This window comes from Rhododendron vialii, chromosome 2a (genome assembly GCF_030253575.1).
Source record: "Rhododendron vialii isolate Sample 1 chromosome 2a, ASM3025357v1".
In the NCBI taxonomy this organism is placed as follows: Eukaryota; Viridiplantae; Streptophyta; class Magnoliopsida; order Ericales; family Ericaceae; genus Rhododendron; species Rhododendron vialii.
The window spans coordinates 36,745,882-36,769,857 of record NC_080558.1 but is presented as its reverse complement, the minus strand read 5'-3'; the positions used below and the strand labels follow the sequence as shown (position 1 = coordinate 36,769,857).

General features: G+C 43.2%; 4 protein-coding genes across 4 annotated transcripts; 3 read left to right on the top strand and 1 right to left on the bottom strand.

Moving 5' to 3' along the window:
* The first annotated feature begins 1,778 nt into the window (after positions 1-1,778).
* Positions 1,779-3,099, top strand: LOC131317495 (receptor-like protein 9DC3). Its single transcript, XM_058347043.1, has 4 exons — positions 1,779-1,825; positions 2,031-2,228; positions 2,297-2,743; positions 2,826-3,099. Exons 1-4 carry the CDS (start codon positions 1,779-1,781, stop codon positions 3,097-3,099), a joined length of 966 nt encoding a protein of 321 aa, XP_058203026.1.
* On the top strand, positions 2,698-5,254 carry LOC131316440 (receptor-like protein 9DC3). Its single transcript, XM_058345801.1, has 2 exons — positions 2,698-3,965; positions 5,087-5,254. The coding sequence occupies exon 1, from the start codon at positions 3,262-3,264 to the stop codon at positions 3,871-3,873; it is 612 nt and encodes a 203-aa protein (XP_058201784.1). The 5' UTR covers positions 2,698-3,261; the 3' UTR covers positions 3,874-3,965; positions 5,087-5,254.
* A 5,893-nt stretch (positions 5,255-11,147) lies between these two features.
* LOC131317494 (uncharacterized) lies at positions 11,148-11,867 on the bottom strand. Its single transcript, XM_058347042.1, has 2 exons — positions 11,689-11,867; positions 11,148-11,589 (listed from the first exon to the last, which is right to left on the bottom strand). The coding sequence occupies exons 1-2, from the start codon at positions 11,865-11,867 to the stop codon at positions 11,148-11,150; spliced, it is 621 nt and encodes a 206-aa protein (XP_058203025.1).
* A 10,517-nt stretch (positions 11,868-22,384) lies between these two features.
* On the top strand, positions 22,385-23,047 carry LOC131317493 (uncharacterized). Its single transcript, XM_058347040.1, has one exon. The coding sequence runs from the start codon at positions 22,385-22,387 to the stop codon at positions 23,045-23,047; it is 663 nt and encodes a 220-aa protein (XP_058203023.1).
* The last annotated feature ends 929 nt before the right edge of the window (positions 23,048-23,976 follow it).

Genomic DNA, 23,976 nt, shown 5'->3' with positions numbered 1-23,976 from the left:
AATCGCACCAAAAGTGACGAGAAACAGAAACGGGCAACGATGAGACTCTAGTCTCCCACCCTTCCTCATCCTCTCTCGCCTTGTGGATCATCCAAACGTAGGAGAGATTGAGTTCTCCCTCCTTCCCCTTTCTTTTCTCCCGAAATCGCTCGATCCAAACGAGCTGTAATAGAAAGAGCGAGAAACGGAGAAATTAAATCAGACACAAAAAAGGAGAAAAGGAAGTAAAACAGGGACGCGGAATGTATAAATCCAAAAAAAAAATTTAAATAAAGACCAAAAAAAAAACCAATTGGCTTATATAGCCGAAAGATCCCGCGGGTTTTGCCCATTTGTGAACATGTTTTAACCCATATCGGGGAAAGACAGTGGAGAAGAAAAAGGAGGAGGGAGGGGGGGAAAGGAAAGGAAAACGGGTCGGGTTGGGCGTGTTTGGGTTTGGCTTGACCCATATTCGACCCGACCCGTTTCAACCCGTTTATTATTTGACCCACATTTGACCCACGACCAGTTTCAACCAGCCCAGACCCGCCAATTTGCCTCCTTTAATCAAGGGGATGATGATTGAATAAATGTATACTTTAAAGTCTAAACCTTCTTCCCGACAATGGAATGAATTACACGTAGTATAACCAGGTAATGCCTAACTAATAAGAAAAAACTTTAACTACCCAAGAAAACAACAACAATCAATGGAGTGAAGGTTAAGTGATGTACCATCGCCTACCTCAGTATTGTCACCTCCGTAGTATTTGATTGTCTTTCAATTCTTTGTGGTTCTCCTTGAGTCAACCTGAACATTGTTTAAACTCGTTTTCATCTTTCTTTTCTGTACTTCAGGGTGTCTGGACCAGTTTACGCATGCCTCGATTAATCCGTGAGACAAAGTACCGAATGGACTGGCACCATAGGAGTTGATAGCACCTGAGAGATTTCTAACCGGAGACCTTAAAAGAGAGCAAATTCTAAGTCTACATTCACCACAAGGCCAGCCCTTTGTTGTTTTTAAACTCGTCTTCGTTACTAATGGCAATTACGAACACCGGTGATTTTGTGAAATGAAGGAATAAACTAAATGAGGAGTAATTATATCTGCTTCTTCTATGGATTATTCTAAAGGGCTCACTTAATGGTTTCCACTGTGGTTTTTTATCAAACAGGTAGTGGCTAGTGAGGTATTGGACCCCTGTTCTGAAACAAACACTTCTCGTTAGTACTCATTTTATAGAAAACTGTGACCTTCCATTCAAATCTGTACTTGCAGAAGATTCGAATAAAGCATACCTTTTTTTTTTGTGACGAATGACCAGCCCACAAGAGGGCCACTAATTGGACCGATCTGTACAGTGTAAACCTCCAGACAACCCGAAGCAACCACCGCCCCGACTCGCTAGGTAAATCTTTGTTGTGAGAGGAGTCGAATCTTGCCCACTTCTAGGCAAGGGTCTTCCCCTGGGCTAGTGTAGCTCAACTTATCATTTTCAGGTAAAAAGCAAGAAAGTTGGCTTGGCGTGCATCTCGTGCTTGTTGACCATATGTCTCGAAGGTATAAAGGAGGAATTAAATTTGCTTTTGAAATGAAAATAGTAATCGGGAGAATGATTCATGAAAACTGTAATATTATTTTAGCATTTGTACAACTTGGGCTTCGAGCCAAAATTGTAACTTTTGAATGTGACCTGAAAACGGAAAAAGATATGCCTTTTCGGTATTATCGGTACTACAGTAGTGATATCATTTATTGTAAACGATTATTATTTATGTTGAAAATCGAAGGCATGACATCTTTAACAGCTCTAGACCTATCATCGACAAGGTTGCAGGGGTACTTACCTAATAGCGTTTTCGACCTACCAAACTTGTAGAGGCTCGTTTTATTTGACAACAGTGATCTTGATATCAACTTGCCAAAATCAATTTGGTGTAGTGGTAATTCTTTAAGGGATTTGAATCTCTCTTACAAATTTGTCTGGAGAACTACATGAGTCAATTGGTTATCTCAAGTCTTTGAATTACTTGAATCTTGCTAGGTGCAAATTACGGGGTTCCATTCCTAAATCTCTTGGGAACCTTATGCAAATCAGTAAACTAGATTTATCAGGAAATGGTTTCACCGGTGAAGTCCCATATACTCTCTCAAATCTCGAGGAACTCACTATGTTAGATCTTTCTTTCAACAACTTCCCAGGGATAATCCCGGTTCTTGCTAAGCTCATAAAGCTGGAGCGGTTGGATCTAGGGTTTAACAATTTTATGGTAGATTTCCACTCTGGGTAGCAAACTTGAAATCACTTAGTTATCTAGATATATCTGGTAATCAACTCACAGGTCCCATCCCCTTCAATTTAAGTGGTCTTCAAAATCTACGTGAGCTCTACTCAGCTTACAACTCTCTTAATGGGGAAATACCTGCATGGTTGTTTACTCTTCCGTCATTGATAAAATTACACTTGGGATCCAATCATTTAACTGGTCAAATTCCTGAGTTTCAGCATCATTTACCATTGGCATTTATTGTCTTGAGTGACAATAAACTTTGTGGCCCCATTCCACAGTCAATTTCAACTCTTGTAAATTTGACCAAGCTCTTTCTTGAATCAAATGGTCTTACTGGAGAGATTCCTTCATTGATTTGCAATGCGAGTTCCCTTGATACTCTTGATCTTCATCCCAATTTGCTTCAAGGACAACTTCCCATTCCACCACCCTTCCTAGAAAACTTTTTCATCTCAAACAATAGCTAGTCTTACCGGAGAGATTCCTTCATTGATTTGCAATGCGAGTTCCCTTGAGATTCTTGATTTGTCTCACAACAAATTGAGCAGTACGATTTCACATTGTTTGGGTAATTTTAGTAGTTTTCTCACGGTGTTAAATCTGCGCTCCAATGAACTTAAGGGAACCCTTCCCTTGGCATTTATGAAGCCCAACCAATTACGAAGTCTCGATTTGAGTGGAAATCATTTTGAAGGACAACTGCCAAGATCTTTGACAAATTGTAGAAGCCTGGAGGTTCTAAACGTCGGAAACAACAAGATTAATGACACATTTCCATATTGGTTGGGAACCCTTCCTGAGTTGCAGGTTCTTGTCGTGTGATCCAACCGATTTCATGGTCCTATAAACATTATGATGAGGGAATTTTATTTTCCTAAGGTTCGAATTCTTGACCTTTCTTGCAATGAGTTCATAGGCCATTTGCCAGGGAGGTATTTCAAATTTCGAGCAATGAAGAACAATACCAGGCCTAACGAACAATAAATGGGTGATTATAATTATCACTATTCTCTGACAGTGACAATGAAGGGGAATGAGATTGAATTGGTGAGAATTTTGACTATCTTCACAACAATTGACCTTTCATCCAACAATTTCAGTGGAGAAATTCCAAAAGCCATAGGAAAGCTAAATTCCCTCATTGTGCTTAATTTTTCTCATAATAGTCTTACAGGCTATATTCCAGAATCTTTGGGAGGCTTGACAAGCATTGAATCATTAGACATCTCTTCTAACCACCTTACCGGGAGAATTCCAAGCCAATTAACAAGTTTGACATTTCTCGTGGTCTTCAATCTTTCATGGAACCGTCTCCATGGACCCATACCCCATGGTCCACAATTTAATACATTTGAGAATAGTTCATATGCTGGGAACATAGGATTATGTGGGTTTCCCTTGTCGAAGGATTGTGAAGATAATCAAACAGAAGTACAACCACCGATGTTACAACAGGATGAAGATGATTCAGATGTTGATGGATTTACTTGGAAAATTGTGGTGATAGGATATGCATGTGGAATGACACTAGGAATCTTTCTGGGATCTCTCATGTTTTTAATTGGAAGACCTAAAATTCTTTGTGAGATTTGCTGAAATAAAAATGCCTAAAAAGGTGACAAGATTGAGGAGAATGGTTGGAGACACAACGGGTAGGAGAAAGTAGCAAACATTGGTGGCATTTTCAGGTATGAGCTGCTAATGCTTTTACATCTCGTGATTGTTGGATTAGTTAATAACTATATTGCCTAAACTTTTGTGTGTAGTCAAGTCTGTTACATCGAAATGGTCCTCCTATATGGACTAGTATTTTTTCTGGCATTACCTTTTGTAGATATATTCATGTCTTTTTCGAATTAGACCTAATTTCTTCCAAGTTGCAACCAAGTAGAGGGTTCGAACGATACTTTGAGTTCTCACACTCACTGCAATCATAACCAAAATAAAAACCATTTTTGTGAATCATTTGAGAACCAGTTAACAATTAAATATGTTCATTCAACTAGTTTGTAACCCGCTTTTGTATGTAAGTGAACTAGGAACAGAAGTGAACTAGAAACAATGATTTCGCTGGAAGTGCAATACGAATCACATATGAGCTCTCTCGGCTTTCTTTGTTTAGCGCAGAAGGAAAGTATGTTTCGTATTTTATATTGTCAGTGGGTTTGAACTCATCGGTGTATCCATTTTTGAGCTTCAGTAGTTAGATTTTGGGTCTCATAATCTTGATATGTTAAGGGCATGTTTTCGGGAGTAAATTATTTTTAATTCCTGGATTGTAGATTATAGAATTGTTGATAATGTGTTTTGGAGGTGATTTTTAACTTCTACGTTCTCATGTTTAATTTGGATAATGATTTTTGACAGAATGAATTAAACAACACTCAAGATTAAAAAGTTCATAATTATTTGTAAATGGAATTACGCCCCCAAGCAGTCCCTGATTAACTTAAAATTCCCTTACAAAAAATTTCAATATAGCATCCGATATGTTTATTGTGCTGTTTGAATTGTTTCCTCTGTTTCGCGTGGTACATTGATCAAATTCTTGTTTCTCTCATTAGATACCCGTAAGACTTGGTAGTTGTTCACTTAGGACATTGCTATGCCAATAAGATATATGATTGGATCACAAAGCTCATAAACTTCCATTGTACGTACTACCTATCGCACAGAATGTGAGAATGCAAAAAGTTGGATGGGTGGTAATAGTAAACCAAATGGGCCTGTAAGTCTATTGAATTATGGGAATTTTGTGATTGAACTAGCTAACATGTTTTTCTTTCTCTCTCTAATATTCCCGTGGCAGTGAAATATGGAGAGAACTCTTGTGGCTACTTGAGATAATGTTGGAGTAATGGACAAGAAGATGAGCAAGAAAATGACGAGTTTGAGCCACATTTCAAAGAATCGTTGTAAAACTTCTCGTAGTATCAAGTGGGTGTTAGTTTAGGTGACTAGCTAGTGGTTGTTTTTTATTTTGTATTGCATCATTATGGTCAGATGATGCTCGTGCTTTGCCCTTTTTGTTATCCCATCCTTTTTCGAAGTAATCCAACTGTGCTTTGGTCTTGGAACAATTTAGCAGACTGTATTCCTTTGTATGCTCTTTCTACAGTTTTGTGGATTTTACTTTTGATAATTTAACAAGTTGTGGGGCAGGGATGGAGGGAAATAATAACTCGCCATCAGCGATCGGGTTGAGTACAGGGATGGGAGATAGATTCCAGGATTTAGGACGGAGATTTTGATACTCATCCCTGTCTCACCGTTCCCAACCCTAGTTGTGTTATGTTCATTTTTTTCATCCTATTCTGTTCACCATTTATTGCTAGCATAGTACTCCATGGGCAATCATAGAGAGCCACTTGTGTATGGTTTCCATGACATACAGATCCAACGCTTGAGCTATGCACGATTGAGAAACCGACATCTCCCTCCTCGACTCCTTGGCTACTCAGAGAAAACACGCTGCAGCTAGCGTCGAGTGACATGAGTTGAACATGGACCGAGCTCTCTATGACGCTCTGTTTGTATTACTGAATTGCATCCATTTTATCTCGCGATTACCAGATATCTTGACCATTTTGCACTTGCCACCTAAGGCCTTTGGAGAGGAGATCTCTGCCATGTAGATTGCTCGTCCCATCTGGGCTCCAGCTATGATGCTCCCGAGTAGTTTGGGAGTATCATTCTCCCAAATCATTTTTTCCTTATTCTATGGTAAGTATTGTCAGTAATGTGGTAAGTGTTGCCAACAAGTATAGTAAGTACTGTTTCTTAAGGAAGTGTAGCCTGCCATGCAACATAGTAACTGTGGCCTTAATGAATGGTATATAAAACTTGTTTCTGTGATAAGTAATATTATGTTTTTTTGTTCAAAATTTCTTAAAATCATTTCATTTTTAGCAAGGCCAGTGATTTCGGCGCTCCTGTTTTCCACACTGATGCTCCTCTTTTTGGCCTTATTAGGGAAAATTTCTAAACTATCCTTGTACTTTCTTCTGGGTGTCCAAATTACCCTTTTTGATTTTATTTACTCCCAGTCAGAACATCATCTTCTTCAGCAACACTTTTTGGGTTAAAAGTGAAAACCCATTTCACTGATACCCATATTCTTCATCTACACACCGTCCACTCCGATGAGGGCGGAGTTCAGTCGTTTCAAGCAACTATGGGATTTACGGATGAAGATTTTTCAACAGTGGAGGGTGAGAATCAAGATATTGGTGGCTTTCAAGCAACCATGGGATTTACGGATGAAGATTTTTCAGAGCTAAATGATATCGTAAATCTCACAGCCACAAACAACATTGAAGAAATTTCGGAGTTCTACAAATCAATCTACTCTACAAATGATTCTGGTAATTTCCTTTCCTAATATGCCTGAGATACTAAATCTAGGGTTTATTTTCTATAAATGATTTTGGTAATTTTCTTTCCTAATATGCTTGAGATTCTAAATCTAGGGTTTATTTGTATACTATGGAAATGGTAAAATAGAAAATGTAACATGTGGTAGTCATTTGTGGCATGGTACGTAACAGGGAGTGTAGAAGAAAAAATGCCAGTTTTGGAGAATGGTGAGTCTAGAGAACTATCATCACTGTTAGTGGAGAATTTTTTAACTTGAGAAGAGCTCCTAGATAGGGTTCGCAAAGTGACATTAAAAGAAGGTTATGTCACAACAATTAAAAAATAAAAACAGGGCTGTTATGTTATTATTGGTTGCGATAGAGGTGGGAAATATTGAGGCACTAGTGTTCCATTGAACGAATGGAAAAAGATATCGGGCTCTCGCCTTATCAACTGTCCTTTTGAGTTGCGGGGAAAAAAGAAAGGCGGTGAGTGTTGGAAGGTGGAGATAAAAAATGCCTATCATAATCATGAACCGTCAAAAGATATGTCCGGACATCCGTATTGCCGTCGTTTTTCAAATGAAGAGGTAGTAAGTGTAGGGAGGTATTCCCGAACAGGTAAAATTGGGTCCCAAACACGTGGTATGTGGGATCACGGAATAAATACGATAAGATGAACCACTGTATAGAACGGTAATCGGCGATATGGGCTAATGGCATGAAAAGTCATTGGTCCAAGCAGTTTGTTCGGCAAATAAAGACAAGACATGAGACGATGTTGGTCCAAGTTGTGAATAAAAGACCAATTACATGTGAGGTAACTGGTCCATGCAATCTGTTCGGCAACGAGATAGCCGAACAAGGAAAGAACTCCAATCAAGAGCTAGAGCAGAGGGAACACTCTAGAAGGGTCCAGAAACAGTGGTATTCCGTTAAGGAATAAGATCCCAAATATATAGGATCTAGCAATAGCTACCTTTCGTTTGAATTCAGTTGGAACAGCTATGGCCAACCAAGCCAAAGAATCTGCATGAGAATTCTTTCCAGAACTTATCTGCTCGATGTATACTTTCTCGAAAGTATCAAGCAAGTCCTTGGCTGCTTCCACATTAGCTGCCATTTTCTCATTTCAGGCTTCGTATTCCCCGGACAATTGATTTACCACCAGTTGTGAATCACAATATACCCTAATTCTTGTTACCTTCAGGGTCTTCGCACTTTTGAGGCTAATTAGGAAAGCCTCATACTCTGCCACGTTGTTCGATGCACTGAAACCCAACCGAACAGACAGCTTAATCATTAGTCCCTCTGGGGCAAAAAGTACAATTCCCACCCCTGAACCGGTATTACACGCTGAACCATCAACAAACATCTTCCATTCTGGGGGATCCTATTAGGCTAAGACTTTATTGCCCTTCTTGGCTAGCGGCCCAGTCACCTGCTTTTTTTCGTAGGAGGCAAGGGTGCTACCGCTAGCGAGAACTCTGCCACAAAATCAGTCAACACCTGACCTTTGATTGTCGTACGTGGTTGATAGTCAATTTCATATTGGCTTAACTCTACGGACCAAGTTGAGATCCGCCCTGAGAAGTCTGCCTTTCGTAGCAATGACCTCAATAAGAACTCTGTATAGACCACGACCTTGTGGCTCTGGAAGTAATGAGGTAACTTTCTTGTGGCTGTCATTAATGCTAGGACCAGCTTCTCAAGGGGGTAGATATCTCGTTTCTGCGTCTAGCAATGTTTTACTCACATAGTATATTCTGGGATTTGTTTGGATCCCTTATCTCTTAACAGAACCGCACTAATAGCATGTTCAGAAACTGCTAAATATAAAACCAAAGACTCACTTGGTTCTGGGGTTGACAAAAGGGGGGCAGAAGCCAAATATTTCTTCAAATCCTGAAAAGTTTGCTCACACTCTACTCCCTATTTAAATCCTTCCATTTTCTTTAACAGTCGGAAAAAGGGCGTACACTTGTCACTGGACCAGCTAATGAATCTGTTGAGGGCCGCAACCATTCTACTTAGCCTTTGGACCTCCTTCGTTGTCCCTGGGCTCTGTAGCGTTTGTAAAGCTATTATCTGATTAGGATTTGCCTTAATCCCTCTTATGGTCACAAGGTGGCCTAGAAATTTTCCAGAACCAACCTCGAACGCACATTTCAAGGCGTTGAGTTTTAACTTGTACTTCCTCAGGATTTCGAAGGCTTCCTTCAAATCTATGATATGTCCTTGTCTGGTTTTACTCTTTACCACCATATCGTCTATGTAAACCTCCATAGTCTTGCCTAGAAGCTTTTTGAACATGATGGTTGCCAACCTCTGATATGTTGCCCCTGCGTTCCTCAGTCAAAAGGCCATGACTTTATAATAGTACAACCTTCGTGGTGTAATGAAATAAGTCTTCTCCTAATCAGGACCAAAACATAGCTATCTGATGATATCCTCGATATGCATCGAGGAAACTCATTCGCTCGTATCCAGCAATTGCATCAACCAACTGGTCTATTCTCGGGAGAGGGAAGCTGTCCTTTGGGCATGCCTTATTCAAGTCTGTGAAATCCACGGAAACACACCATTTCCCATTCTTCTTTTTTACAACCACAGTGTTGGATAGCCACTCCGGATAGTAAACCTCTCGTATCGCCTTGGCTTCTAATAAACGATCGACTTCTTGGATAACAACATCCACATGTTGCACGGTTGCCCTTCTCTTCTTCTGAATGATTGGCTTATGTTGAGGATCAACGTTTAAGTGGTGGCAGATCACATCTGCGTCAACTCCGTTCATCTCTTCGGGTACCCATGCGAACACATCAACATGTTCTTTTAAGAAATCTACCAATTCAGCCTCCTTGCTGGCTGACAATGATTCTCCAATTAGAAAACACTTTTCAGGATTAGTCTCGTTGATCTGTACTTACTTCAGGCCTTCCACTACTCTTGCAGCTGGATTTCTTCCGACATCCTCGATAGTTGGTCGTTTCGGTGCTTCTACCGTATGCACCTGGTGAGCCTTTTGGATTTTCTTAACTACGGAAATCAAGCACTGTTGAGCCACCTTCTAGTTACCTTTGATTTTTTCAATCCCATTGGATCCCAGAAATTTCACCATTTAATGATAAGTTGAGGAAACTGCTCTCATTTTATACAGCCAAGTCCTCCCTATAATCGCGTTATAGGAGGATGGAACATCCACAACCAGAAAATCAATTCTTAGTACCACTGACCCTGCCCAAACAGGCAGTGTCACCTTTCCTAAGGGCCAAACTGCTCTTGCACCAAACCCAACCAAGGGTGTCATTGATTGTTCTGGGTCCGTCTAGGCTAGCCCCAACTTCATAAACGCATCGTAGTACAACACCTCTGTACAACTCCCCGAATCTACCAAGATTCTTTCAATGTCATATTCCCCAATTCGTAGGGTTATGACCAAAGCATCATTATGGAGCACCTGAACTTCTTCCAGATTCTCATCTGTAAAAACTATGCCCTCGTTGCATATGTTGCTCTCTTGCCCTCTCTTGTTTTCCAATCGCATAACATGCTGGTCGTGCTTGACTTGCCTCTGGAGCAATCTAACCTCATTCTCGTATAACGCGTGGCCAACCCATGTATCATAAGGATTACCCCTTTAGGATTTTGCTCGTAATCCATCTCCATGGCTTTCCTTTTATCTTTAGGGTCCTCCTGGATAAATTCCTTGAGATAGCCCCGAGAGACTAAGTCATCCAGGTGTCTTTTGTACATCTCACAGTCTTCGGTCATGTGGCCCCAATCCTTATGGTAGCTACGGTGCTAATTCGTAGCACGTTTTGCATATTTATCTCCTCCTAAACTTAGGGGCCATTTGAAGTACGGCCGATTCTTTATTCGATAAAGAACCCTGTAGATGGGTTCCTTCCAAACCGTGGTAATAGAAAAGAAAGACCTAGGGTCAGGAGCTTGCTTATCTTTGTATGGCTCTCTTTTTGCCTGCCTGTACTCTTTCCTCTCCCTGTAAGTTTTGGGTTCTGGCTTATCCACCTTTTTCACGGGCGCCTTCGGCTGTTCAGCTACGATCTTACCGTCCTCCCGGAGTATGTCATCCTCCATCCTAGCATGTTGCTCTATTCGTTCCATCAGCTTAGCCAATGTTGCTCCCAGATGCATATTCAACGACCGACGTAACTCTCCCCAAACAGGTAAGCCAATTTTGAAGGTTGCTATGGCATACTCTTCACTGCAACTTTCAATCTTGTTGAAAGTCTCTCGGTACTTCTTAGCGTAATCCCTGATCGGCTTGCTTTCCGCCTGCTTCATGGTGGAAAGGCTTTTGAATGTCTTTGGGGCTCTTCTGCTTGTCAAGAACCGGGCAGTGAATTCCTCGATCAACTGGCTCCATCCACGTATGGAGCGCGGGGCCAATTTATGGAACCAAGACAAGGCCACCTTCCCGAGGCTTGAAGGGAACATCTTGCACAAGATGGCATCATCCCCATCATGCATGAACATAGCCTGCTGATAGTGCTATATGTGAGCTACGGGATCCGCGTTTGTCTCGTAAAGAATGAATGTACTGTGCTTCACTCTGCTCGGCAACCTGGCCTCTTGTAGCCTCCTTGCAAAGGGGGAAGCTGCTATGTTGCTTAAGGCCTTCCATGCTGCTTCTCGTGCAGTCATCGTTCTGTCTTCAAGTTTCTTGGTTTTTCGAGACGTAACCTTGGCCCAATTGGCATCAGACCTCTCGTACCTATCCCGGTGATGTTTTCTGGTCTCCTCCTCCTTGGTGGGACTTCGGCTTCTACTTCTCCTTTTTCGTGAAAAAGCCCTTCGCCTCTCTGGTGTTTGGCTTTTACTTCTGCTCCTCCTTTTTCGTGGAGAAGCTTCATATCGCCTTGGGGTGGGACTTCTGCTTCTTCTTCCTCGTGAGGGAACTTTTTTGTGGACTACCAGAGCCTGCCTGTCTCCCCTGGAATTCCATCGTGAAAGTCCAGAATCTTCTAGGTGTTCTTATACCCATTGTAGCTCTTGAATCTCATACTCTCGTTTTTTGATTAAACGAGCGTACTCCTCGATTTCTTTCATCCTTTTATCGAGGATATCTTCACTGTTGTGTATACTCTGTGAATGTGCAACCGACTCTCCTCTTCGGTGGGACTTGCTTCTTCTCGTAGAGCCTGTGGTTGTCCTTCCCTCTCTGTCTTTGGAGTTATCTGGGAATATCAGAGGGTCATCTCTGCTTGTCATTTTCCTGCCATGTCTACCGGTGAGCTTTTTTGGAGCGCCTAGTGGGAACTTATCTCCTCCCTCGCCTAACTAGTCTTTCGAAATAAACGGCGTGACTGGATCTTCTTTTACTATGGTCGTTTTTCAACAGGGAATTCTTTCATTTCCCATAAACGGCGCTAATTATAGGGGGATGAAAATAGTTGGTGCTTAGAACAACACTAGATTGCAGTAGCTACTCAAGCCTATTCATCGGAACCCTAATCTGCAAAACAGACAAGGGGTGAGCGCACCTTTGCCTCTCGTGGCAAAGGCCCTCCAATGCCTAAATTAGTATCACGTACTAGCAATAAACCCCAATTATCAGTAGGAAAGTAAAGGACAAGAGCAATTCTCTATGTAATGCGTACCTTTTACCTCTAGGTTAACCTCGTTTATATAGGCATACGTATGCTTGCTGCCCAAGTATCCGTGTTGCCGTATGACTCCTATCTCGTATAGGAACCCATGATATTTTGGATTCTCGTTCCCTTATCAGCTCATTACCTTAGTCTTTTCAAGACTCTTTTCCATAACTGGCCGAACATCCCATTCATGTTGGGTGTCTTTTTACGAGATGAAATGCTCTCCACTGATAAGAAAGAGGCTCATAAAATTAAAACCAAATCTGTAAGGTTTTGGCTGTCTCCAGAAGGGAAATTGTACAGACAATCCTTTACTGGACTGTATTTACTTTGTGTACACCACGAGATGGTGCAAAAATTCCTTCATGAGATTCATGAAAGGACCTGTGGGAGTCACGCAGGGGGTAGGTCCATTGCCCACTGAGCAATAACCCAAGGTTACTGGAGGCCACACATGCAGGAGGATGCGAAGGTATATGTAAAGATTTGTGAAAAGTGTCAAAAATTCTCACCAGCTGAGGATCTGGTGCCATTGACTAGCCCCTGGCCGTTCACTCAATGGGGAATGAACATCGTGGGTTCAATCCACAAAGCAACTGGGAATAGGAAATTTCTGCTGGTAGCAACGGATTATTTCACGAAGTGGATCGAGGCAGAGCCTCTGGCCACAATAACAGAATCTATGATAGAAAGGTTTGTTTGGAAAAGTAAAATTACTCATTTTAGGGTACCCTATTCTTTGATTACAGATAACGTAGCGCAGTTCCAAAAGAAATTCAAAGCTTTCTGTTCCCAGTATGGGATAAGAAACTACTATTCGACTCCAGCTTATCCCCAAAGCAATGGACAAGCAGAGGCATCCTTTAAAACCATTTTTGATGGGATCAAGAAAAGGTTGGATAAAGCTAAGGGAAAGTGGTCTGACGAGTTACCACTGGTACTGTGGGCCCACCGTACAACACCTAGGAGGTCTACGGGAGAAACCCCCTATTCATTGGCGTACGGAACAGAGGCAGTTATACCCCTAGAAGTTGGTCTTCCAACCAACAGGACTGCATTGGTTGAGAGTGGAGGCAATGACAGGGCCCTCGAAATTGAGCTTGTTCTCGCCGAGCAAAGGAGGGAAAGGGCCTTGGTGCATCTAGCTTCGTACTAGGAACAACTAATGAAGAGCTACAACAAACACGTTCACCCTCGAGAGTTTGGTGTTGGGGACCTTGTACTACGAAAAGTGCTCGACAATACCCAGGTGGCCAATGAGGGCAAGTTGGGGGCCAATTGGGAAGGCCCATGTCGAGTAACAGAGATAGTGGGCATTGGGGCTTATAAGTTGGCGGACCTGGACAGGAACCCGGTGCCGAGGCCTTGGAATGTTCATAATCTGAGAAAATTCTTTGTTTAAAAGAATTTAGTTTTATTTCATCATGTTTTAGAGTACACTATGTGACTGTGTGGGAGCTACAAATAAAGCTCCTTTATTTTTTATTATTAGTTGCAAAGGGTACGAGTAACACCTCCTTGAGTTTCAAAGATTATGAATAAAATCCCGTATTTTAGTAATTCTATTTTTTGTTTCTCTTTTATTTCAATACGAAATTGATCTACTTTGTCCCTCTGTCATATTGGGGAGCAGGGACTGGGTACGAATGCCTTAGCTAAGTATGAATAAACTTGGGGTGCATACGAAAACATGCACTATTATCTAAGTACGAATAAACTTGGAGGACATATGAAAAATATGCTAGATTGAGTAACTGGTCTAAGAACAAGAATACTTAGCCTTTGTTTAAGTATGAGATACTTAAAGTAGTTACCAAGTATGAAACACTTGGGCGTATACATGATGAGATTTGTTTAAAGTATGAGATGCTTGGATACTTGTATACATTTGAAATACGTGCATATTCACCAGATTGAACTGTACGGCAATCATGTAATGCATAACGCTGAGTATGAGAAACTATGCCCTTGTTTCTGTCTGAGTACGAAAAACTTAGAAACATTTTTCCTAAGTACGACATACTTGGGGTCAATAGACAACGAGGTCTGTCTTAAAAATATTAGACTAAGTATGAGAGATTTAGGTTAAGTATGAGAACATTCAATTACACGAGTATGAAATATATGCAAACTGCTAAAGTACGAGAATATTTGGGCTTCTGTCAAAGTACGTGAAACTTAGGATCAAACAGAGTAAGAGAAACTTAGACATGCATACGTACATATGCATGGATTACTAAGTACGACAAAAACTTAAACTTTTTTGATCAAATTGCGGAGCACTTATAAACAGTGGGATAAATAAACAACTATGCTGAGGCATGAGATACCCAGTGGATTGAAAAACTAAAACACAAATGTATGGCCACGAAAGGCCAAGCAAAACGAAATAGCCACGAACGGCTACACAAAAGAAATGTTACGCCACAAGGGGCCGAATACCTATATTATACAAACAGTATAAAACTACAGGTGTCACGCAAGACCTGCAAATTGTTCTGAGAAGCTAGAAGGAGTATTCACACTTACCAAACTAGTCCAAATCTTTGACCTCTAGAACAGGCTCGTTCATAGCTTCTGCGGTAACCTCAGTGTTGGTACCATCACCGTTAGCATTCTCCTCAAGGTTGATGGGATCATTGGTCCCCTCCCGAACAGGTGAAAGTTCAGCAATGGCTCCAAGAGATTCATAAGGTGAACCTTCATCAGCTTCAGCAAACTCGTCAATCTGTTGTTCGACATCGTCAGTTTGTTGTTCCATAGGACCATGAGATGCGAGAGTGCGGTTGCTCGGAAGGTCATTTTCAATCCACATAAGAGAATATTCTGGGACACCAACCTTTGTCAGGCATGCCGCCCAGATTTGATCTTGAATGGTTGGCATCTGTTCGACATAACTAGAGGTTGTAGCATCAAACCCTTTTTGGTACCCGTCGTCATAAGCCGCCTTCTTAGTACCGTCAATTTCGGACAGTGCTTGGTTGAGGCTTTCCTCAGCGATTTCAAGCTTTGCTTTAGTTTCATCCGCTTCCAGTTTCGCTTTATCTCTCTCTTTCTGTGTCTCCAGCCTTGTTATTGTTTAAAGCAGCCTTGTGTTATCCCTTAGAAGCCTGTTTAATTCAAGTTCGATCTCCTGTAACTTTTGGCCCTGTGCCACCATCTTTTGGATAAACTGAGAAAGTCCAAGTAGGATGGGAAACATTAATATGATAGCACGAGATGTTATGACTTGACTGCAGGTATCAAGAATACTTTACCTTTATCCCACTGACAAGACCAGTGGAGACAAGCCGATCAGGTGGAGATCCGGATTCCTTTTGCATGTCCATTGGAAGAAGCAGCCCTTGAGCAAGTGCAAGTGCCATCTCTGAGGAGCTGATGATCCTCAACATGCACAGGACGATCTCCCCTAATGAGAAAGGGAGCCCATGTTTGGGGAAGGACTTGAGTAAATGGTGATTGGGGCTGATCGGTGTCAGCATTAGCCTGTGCGGTGGAAGTGGTTGGGTTATCGGTCCTAGAACGCTTGTCTCGGTGGGCATCTCTGGCCTCGAGAATGGTATCGGACCCACGAGGAGATGAGGTAGACCGATTAGAGCCCCCCTGTTGCGACGAGGTGGCGGGGGGGGCGTGACCAGTTGAAGCCGCACGACCAGTACCATGCCCCCGTGCGGAAACAGTAAGGAGCGAACTTAGGTTCATAGGTTGACGAGTTATTGTACCTGATAAAGGAGGCGATGGTGAATATCCAGATGAAGAGGACTGGCTGGTATCACTGTTAGGGACCAAATGTTCTATTTGTTGGTGTGTGGATCTTCTCAGTCTCAAACGTGGTAATGGTACACCTTCGAAAATTGGTACCTCACCTGGTTGCCCAGCGACAGTTACGCTGGCGCTTGACCTAAGGTTTCTTGTTTGGGGAGTAGTCGAAGTTGAGGCAGCACTAGTACTTGGGTTGGCAAGCCGCCTGTCGATGAAACCTTTGTAAGCAGGATCGTAGCCCAACAGCATGTTCGCGTCACGACCCCGACCAGTTGTCAATGATCTAGGTTCTCTTGTGTACTTGAGAATCCTGTTGATTTCTGCTATTCGGACATAACTGGGCTCGCGTCTTGGACGCCTGTTAGAGTTGTCCGCTACAGATTAAAAACATGAAGTGTGAGTCAGAAACATATAGAAGCCATGGGAAAACAGTAAACGAGAATTACGAAGTGAATTAGGAGTATACGTGGGTAGCCCCATATATGGGGGCAATGAAAGCCCACCACTTGACTGTCCTCCCCTGTTGGCTCGAAACCTCCAGTGACGTAGAGGAAGTCAATCTCATGATCACGAGCAGAATCTGGCAGGTTTAGCACGAAATGTTTTTCTGCCTTCCTAACTTTGAAGTAATAAGTGTCGTACTCAGGATTTAGCACTATGCTATACCACCATTGGATATCCCAAATTCCTAATTGGGTCCCTAGGATTCTGTTTGGAGCTACAACACCCATTACGAGTCGAAAGAAATTGGTAGACACTTGCATGGGTGTAAGTCAATACCAGTTTAGGATGTGACGAAGTAATGGATCAAGGGGGAAACAAACTCCACCCTCGACGATGGCTATGATGGGGATACACATTCTATCCCATGAACCACCATCCCTATCCGCACCTAGGGGGGCAAGTTCGAGCCCTACATTATCAGGAACGCTATAATCAGCCCTAAAGGCCGTTATAGTAGCGGGAGTTTCGCAAAGCTTTCTAAATTTACTGGGTTTAAGGGCATTTTCATTTTCATCTACCATGAGTGTTGTAGAAACTCCGAAATAGAACACAATCTGAAAATGGGTACAACTGAAACCCTAGAAGCAACAAAGCCTCAGATTGAAACACGAAAAGAAGAAGGAATGAAAGGGCTTACGATATTGATTATGACGATTTTTGAATCTACAAAACAGAAAGTTGCAGACGGCGGTGATGGCGGTTGAAGCTTTCGCCAAGTTTCTTAGAGAGAGAAGAAAGGGATTGGAGTTTTGGGTGGAAAACCCAAAAAGACCCCTTTTGGAGTTTAAAGTGAAAGAGACAGAGGTGAAACATCGGCCCCTACACTGTTACGAGAAAAGTAACGAAAAGAGGGCTTCGAAGGATGCCGTTCTAATGTCGTTTGGCTGGAACGTCAGTTCGAAATAAATGCAAGGCGTACGAAAATACGCCACGTAAGGTCACTACTTCGAGAAAATGATGACTAAACAACCAAAACATCAAAAGATGTAGGTACTATATCTGCAAGGGACCAAGGAGCTCGGCTCAAGGTCTACTTCTAGCTTTACCTGTAGCACCCAAACCGTGGCAACCAGCAAAGCTGGGGAGCAATTATAGGGAGGTATTCCCGAACAGGTAAAATTGGGTCCCAAACACTTGGTACGTGGGATCATGGAATAAATACGATAAGATGAACCACCGTATGGAAAGGTAATCGGCGATATGGACTAATGGCATGAAAAGCCATTGGTCCAAGCAGTCTGTTTGGCAGATAAAGACAGAAGACATGAGACGACGTTGGTCCAAGTTATGAATAAAGGACCAGTTACATGTGAGGTAATTGGTCCATGCAGTCTGTTCGGCAACGAGATAGCCGAACAAGGAAAGAACTCCAATCAAGAGCTGAAGTAGAAAGAACACTCTAGAAGGGTCCAGAAACAGTGGTATTCCGTTAAGGAATAAGATCTCAAATATATAGGATCTAGGAAAGACACCCAACATGAATGGGATGTTCGGCCAGTTATGGAAAAGAGTCCTGAAAAGACTAAGGTAATGAACTAATAAGGGAACGAGAATCCAAAATATCCTGGGTTCCTATACGAGATAGGAGTCCTAGGGCAACACGGATACTTAGGCAGCAAGCATACGTATGCCTATATAAACAAGGTTAACCTAGAGGTAAAAGGTACGCATTACATAGAGAATTACTCTTGTCCTTTACTTTCCTATTGATAATTAGGGTTTATTGCTAGTACGTGATACTAATTTAGGCATCGGAGGGCCTTTGCCATGAGAGGCAAAGATGCGCTCACCCCTTATCTGTTTTGCAGATTAGGGTTCCGACGACGAACTAGGGTTCCAGTGAAGCTCGAGTAGCTGTTGCAATCTAGTGTTATTCTAAGCACCAATAAGTTTCATCCCCCTACACTAAGTATAAAACGAATGACCACAGCTAGTATACCTCCTTGACAAATTCTTACTTTATTGCGGCAAAGTAATCCCAATCGCAAAGCAATAGCAAGGACAGTTTATAATGCAAAAGGCTAGCATCACAAAAGTTGTATTAGCGGGTCGTACAATGATTCAAGCATTATTTGATTAATTGGGTCAAGGGGACTACACTTTTGATATAAAATGTGATGGAAATAGTCATTTGACTCATTTTTTCTTTGCACATCCTTCTTCAATTGCGTTAACCAAGAGTTATCCTTATGTCTTTGTGATGGATTGTACTTATAAGACAAACAAATATAAGATGACATTATTTGATATAATGGGAGTTTCAAGTTTCAATGGATCATTTCATTCTTGTTTTGCTTTCATGCAAAAAGAGGAAGAAGGAGACTATGTGTGGGCATTGGAAAGACTCAGTTAAATTTGGGCCATGACTAGCAACCTTATGTGATTCTATCAGATAGGGAATTAGCATTGATGAATGCCATTAAAGTTGTTTTTCTGGAAACTGCAAATATTCTATGTGTGTGGCACATTGAGAAAAACGTTCTCTCAAAGTGTAAGTCTCAATTTGAAAGAGGAGAAGATTGGGAGACTTCTTTATGGGCTTGGACTAATTTAATTGAATCTCCGGATGAAATTTCCTTTGATGAAGCTAGCTTGGCGTCTTCTTGAATTTGAATACAAAGAGAGAGAATATGTTCTTAATTACATCAAGAATAATTGGCTCCCTTTCAAAGAGAGATTTGTACATGCATGGACAGGAAAACATCTACACTTTGGGAATCGTGTCACTTCTAGGGCTGAAGGTGCACATAGAATGCTCAAGAAATATCTCACCATTTCCACGGAAAATTTCAATGAAGCGAGGGAAAAGATTTGTCTTGCAATTAGGAACCAATACAATGAGATCCAGGCGAAGATTGCTAGTGAAAAGCTTCGAGTTACATATAAATTTCGAATTCCCATTTTGAAGAAACTTGTTAGTCATGTTTCCAACTTTGCTCTTGGAGAGCTTTTCAAACAACATGAGTTGGCGACATCTTCTATATTGGGTCCTTGTAGAGGTCATTTTTCAAAGACCATGGGTCTACCTTGTGCACACATGATAACTAACAAGAAAGGTGAAAGCTTGCTACCTAGAGATATACATCCGCAATGGAGAATTGATATAAGGTCATTCACCAATGTGGATGGTGGAGTAAATGGAAATGGAAGCAAAATTGAATGTCTTCTCAAAAATTGTCAAGATAAATACAAATGCATGCCTCTTGTTGAAAAGGAAGATAGCCTCAAGCAAATTGCTCAACTTATTGATGCTCCAATGCCATTGACTCTTGAACCGAGCATTCAACCCCATAAAAGACGACCATCGGGTTCTGTAGGGGGCCGAAATATTCGAAGGTTCACAGGGTTCACAAGGTCCGATGGGGGCGAACAGGTTCACACATTATTTAACCCGTCGTCCAGTTGTCTCAGTTCATCTATGGATTAAGATGAGCTTAGTCGTGATGTATCGTTAATCTTCCGAGGGATAGACGGATCCCCAGGTGCTTCACCGAACGTTGTACGTCCATCCGAGCGTACATAAGCTCGAGTTCGCTCGGTGATCTTATCTTCTGCCTGGGGACGTTCTCTTGTTTGGCGAAGTTGTTCTTCGGTGAGCATATCAGGTGCTCGGAGCAACTTCGTCCGTTACAGAGAGAGTTCCTCCGGGTACCGTCGTTTATGGAACCTTCCAGAGGTCCCTATGGATAAGCAAGCTATCTTTTCTGATATTCGAAATGACATCTCTAAGCGATGTAACCTTTCTGACACCGACCCATGTGACTCTGCAAGTTCTGGGGAGCGGCGCACATTAAATGGCTCTGCAACATGACGTCATCCAAGCATGGCTCGACATGTGGAAAGCAAAACTAGCTTGTTCAGCACTCAACCTTCTGCCTATAAATAGAAGGACACTATCTCTAAGATGATAATCAGAACTTCTTCTCAACTGCACTTTCTCCTCTCTAGTAGCATATTTCTTACCAAACTTCTTTTCTTCTCCACTTACTGACAAGTTCGTCGGGGCTTCTTCCCGGAGGAACATCCTCCTTCGGTTCTGCAGGTACTCCTAAATCAACGCCATATCCCATGGTCCAGCAAACGAAGAAAGGTTCATCGGAAGGATCATGAAGAAAGCGACCCCCACAATTGGCGACTCTGCTGGGGAGTATTTACATTCTTCGTGTTTTTCATTATATCAGTTAGAGGGCCTGATTCGATCCCAGTTCAAATTCTGTCCTCCCCTCTCATTTGAGAGGAACAAATGGCGCAGCGCCTCCCACCTCCGGGTCCAGAGAACTTCACCCTTGGGTTGGAGGGTTATGGGTCTATCAACCTCGAGCCCCATCTGGCAACTAGGACGGTTCCCCTCGTGGCACCCCAACTTTCTTTCCCACCCACAGAATTAGACATCGCCTTGGCGAAGCAGAAACATCAAGCGGCGGTCATTGCCTTGCTTCAACAACGGCTGGAGAAGAGGGACGGAGGGATGGCCATTACACCTACTCATGGCATCCCGCCGAACCCAGCCGATCGAAGAAGCCGCGCAAATGAAGCAGAGCATCTCGCCCAGCCCAAACGACCGAACTCGCCACTTCGGAGCGTCGAATTGTCTTCGAGCGCCTTGACCAAGGATATCAACCCCCAACGGCTTCACGTCCTCAGCTGACGAGCATTATTCGTGCTGAGAACTCACAATCTTCGGCTACAGGCTCCATAGCCGGCACCAATAAGGGAGGCGCGTCAGCCCAAGCACAACCTCGTTCTGAACGGTATCCCAGCCCAATAGGTGGGAAAAGGCCCATGGATTTAAACGATCCACCTCGGCGCATCCACACCAGCAGCAACCGAGAATACTCGGCGCGATCCAAACACGATTTCGAACGCCAAGAAGGGCGGCACTCGGCTAGCTCAAGCAGACGCCAACGAACAGCCGACCGAGGAAACCATTCGGAACATGATAACATGATTGTCCTGTACAATCAATTTACGGGCTTGCCAACCGTGTATCAACCCGTCGACGCGGGTTTCCAGCCTCGTCATACTCACTTGGCAGGTTCGAGGAGAGAAGCGCGTGGCCCTTCAAAAAAAGGAACCCAGAAATCGACGGAAGGAGACTGGCATCACCGGCACCACCACCGAGAACACAGGAAGACCCACGAGTCACACGTTGTAGTTCCGCCTCTTATCGTTCCGTCAACCCCAGGTCAAGAAGACCATTCGAAGCTCGGGAAGGCAAAAGCTTCCCCCTTCGTGGATGCAATACAACGGGAGCAGCCTCTGGACCTATTCGTTATGCCGAAGCTTAAACGTTATGAGGCAAAGGAGGACGCAGTCGCGTTCGTTTGTCATTTCAGACAAACTATGAGCCTCCATAACTTTTTCGACGCCCTCATGTGCAAGATCTTCCCTCTCACATTAAGCGAGCCAATCATGTTATGGTATAATCAATTGAAGCCTAAGTCTATCACTTGCTTCAACGAGCTGGAGTTGGAGTTTACTAAACGCTTTGTAACCAGCAACATTCAACCGAAGACATTGTCTATGTTGGTGAACATGCGAAGAACGGCAGGAGAAACCTTACGGCTTTACACCGAGCATTATTGGGAAGTTTATAATCTTATCCCAGATTGTGATCAAGGAGTTGTGGCTGAGTCGTTTATGAATGGATTAGATCCAGCCTCGGCCATGTTTCGTGACCTTTCCCATAACCCACCGAAGACAATGGGGGAGCTCATGACCATAATCGAGAAGGATTGTGTTCATGAAGAGGCCATGGCCTAGCGACATGCACCAAAGGCTCCCGAACCTGCCAAAACACCAACTGCTCCGAAGAAACAAGTATTGAACGTTCGCTTGGGGCAAGGAGGCCAGGGCAGTTCAGGACAAATGACCAACGAGCCGAACAACAAGGGTCGACCTCCGCAACATCCTCAGCCACAGTCGTGGCAACGAACGAAGAGAGAACCACGGCCAGACGAGTATGTGGCCGAACACACAGCATTCACCGAACCTATCTACAAACTCCTCAACATCATCGGTAAACTACCATTCTTTGTGTGGCCAACGGTACTCTTAGGCACCGTCGGAAGCGGACCTGGGATGTGTACGTATCACAAAGAGCAAGGCCACTACACTACACAGTGCCAACCTTTTAAGCGGTACCTAGAAGAGCTCGCAGCAGCAGGGCATCTAAATCAGTGGATTGATGTTCGGCGAAATCCACTTCCTCCACCTCCGCCGATCATCGGCAATATCGTAAGCGTTATACAAGGACTAGTTTCCAAAGAAAGAGCAGCCGAGCTTCGTTCAGAACTTGATAAAGCCATCGCCTCATTTCCCGTTTGCAACGTTGGCACCTCGGGAAAGCAAAAATTGGAAGATCCGAGCCTCGGCAACCCTATTACTTTTACCTCTGACGACTTGAAAGGTGTGCAACTCCCTCACATGGATGCCCTCATTGTTACTGTTACTATCAATAGGTCCACCGTTCAGCGGGTGTTGATAGATCAAGGAAGCTCGGTGGACGTAATGTTTTATTCAACATTTTAGAGCCTCGGATTATCACCCACTCAACTTCGGACAGCGTCCACTCCTCTTGTCAGTTTTACTAGAGCCCCGGTTTGGCCACTCGGTCTAATCTCGCTCCCTGTGCGGGCGGGATCACGGGCTCTTGAGATCGAGTTTGTGGTGGTCGCTTCTCCCAGTCCATACAATGTAATACTCAGCTGAACCTGGCTGCACGAGATGAAAGCAGTCGCTTCTACTTTCCATCAGGTGGTCAAGTTTGTTGGGTGGAGTGGTCGTCAGGAAAGCCTCCGAGGGGATCAGATCCAGTCGAAGAAGTGTCACATTAGCTCCGTAACAAACAAACAGAGCTTCATGGAAGTACAATGCGTGGCAGCCGCTGTTGTCCCACCAATTGAAGATATTGGTGTGCCAGCCGAGCAAAGATCTACGAAGGAGTTAATACGATTTCCAATCACCGAAGATGGAGGAAGATATTTTCTTATTGGGAGTTCTTTGAGCGAGGCCGAATGCAAGGAGATGTTTGACTTCCTAATGCGAAACATAAAAGTATTTGCTTGGACCCCGCAAGAAATGCCGGGTGTGGATCCCTCGTTCACCGAGCACGCATTGAATGTCGATCCAAGTAGGCGGCCGGTGGTGCAGAAAGTCCGACGCTCGTCCACCGCACACGTCGAAGCCGTGATGACAGAGGTGGATCAACTGTTAAAGGCTGGCGCCATCCTGGAAGTTTTATATCCCACCTGGCTTGCCAACCCCGTGGTCGTGCCGAAGAAGAATGGGAAACTGTGGGTTTGTGTTGATTACACAAACCTCAATGACGCCTGTCCTATGGATCGATTCCCCCTCCCTTAGATTGAGCAAATGGTGGACGCAACAGCAGGATGCGAACACCTAAGCTTTATGGATGCATACCGGGGCTACCATCAGATAGCTTTGGCTCCAGAAGATCA

Coding starts and splice junctions, on each gene's coding strand:
- LOC131317495 (XM_058347043.1), top strand. CDS start 1,779: ATGACATCTTTAACAGCTCTAGACCTATCATCGACAAGGTTGCAGGG. Junction 1,826..2,030: donor TCATCGACAAGGTTGCAGGG/GTACTTACCTAA, acceptor GAATCTTGCTAG/GTGCAAATTACGGGGTTCCA. Junction 2,229..2,296: donor AAGCTCATAAAGCTGGAGCG/GTTGGATCTAGG, acceptor GAAATCACTTAG/TTATCTAGATATATCTGGTA.
- LOC131316440 (XM_058345801.1), top strand. CDS start 3,262: ATGGGTGATTATAATTATCACTATTCTCTGACAGTGACAATGAAGGGG.
- LOC131317493 (XM_058347040.1), top strand. CDS start 22,385: ATGACCAACGAGCCGAACAACAAGGGTCGACCTCCGCAACATCCTCAG.
- LOC131317494 (XM_058347042.1), bottom strand. CDS start 11,867: ATGACAAGCAGAGATGACCCTCTGATATTCCCAGATAACTCCAAAGAC. Junction 11,590..11,688: donor AGGATGAAAGAAATCGAGGA/GTACGCTCGTTT, acceptor ATGGAATTCCAG/GGGAGACAGGCAGGCTCTGG.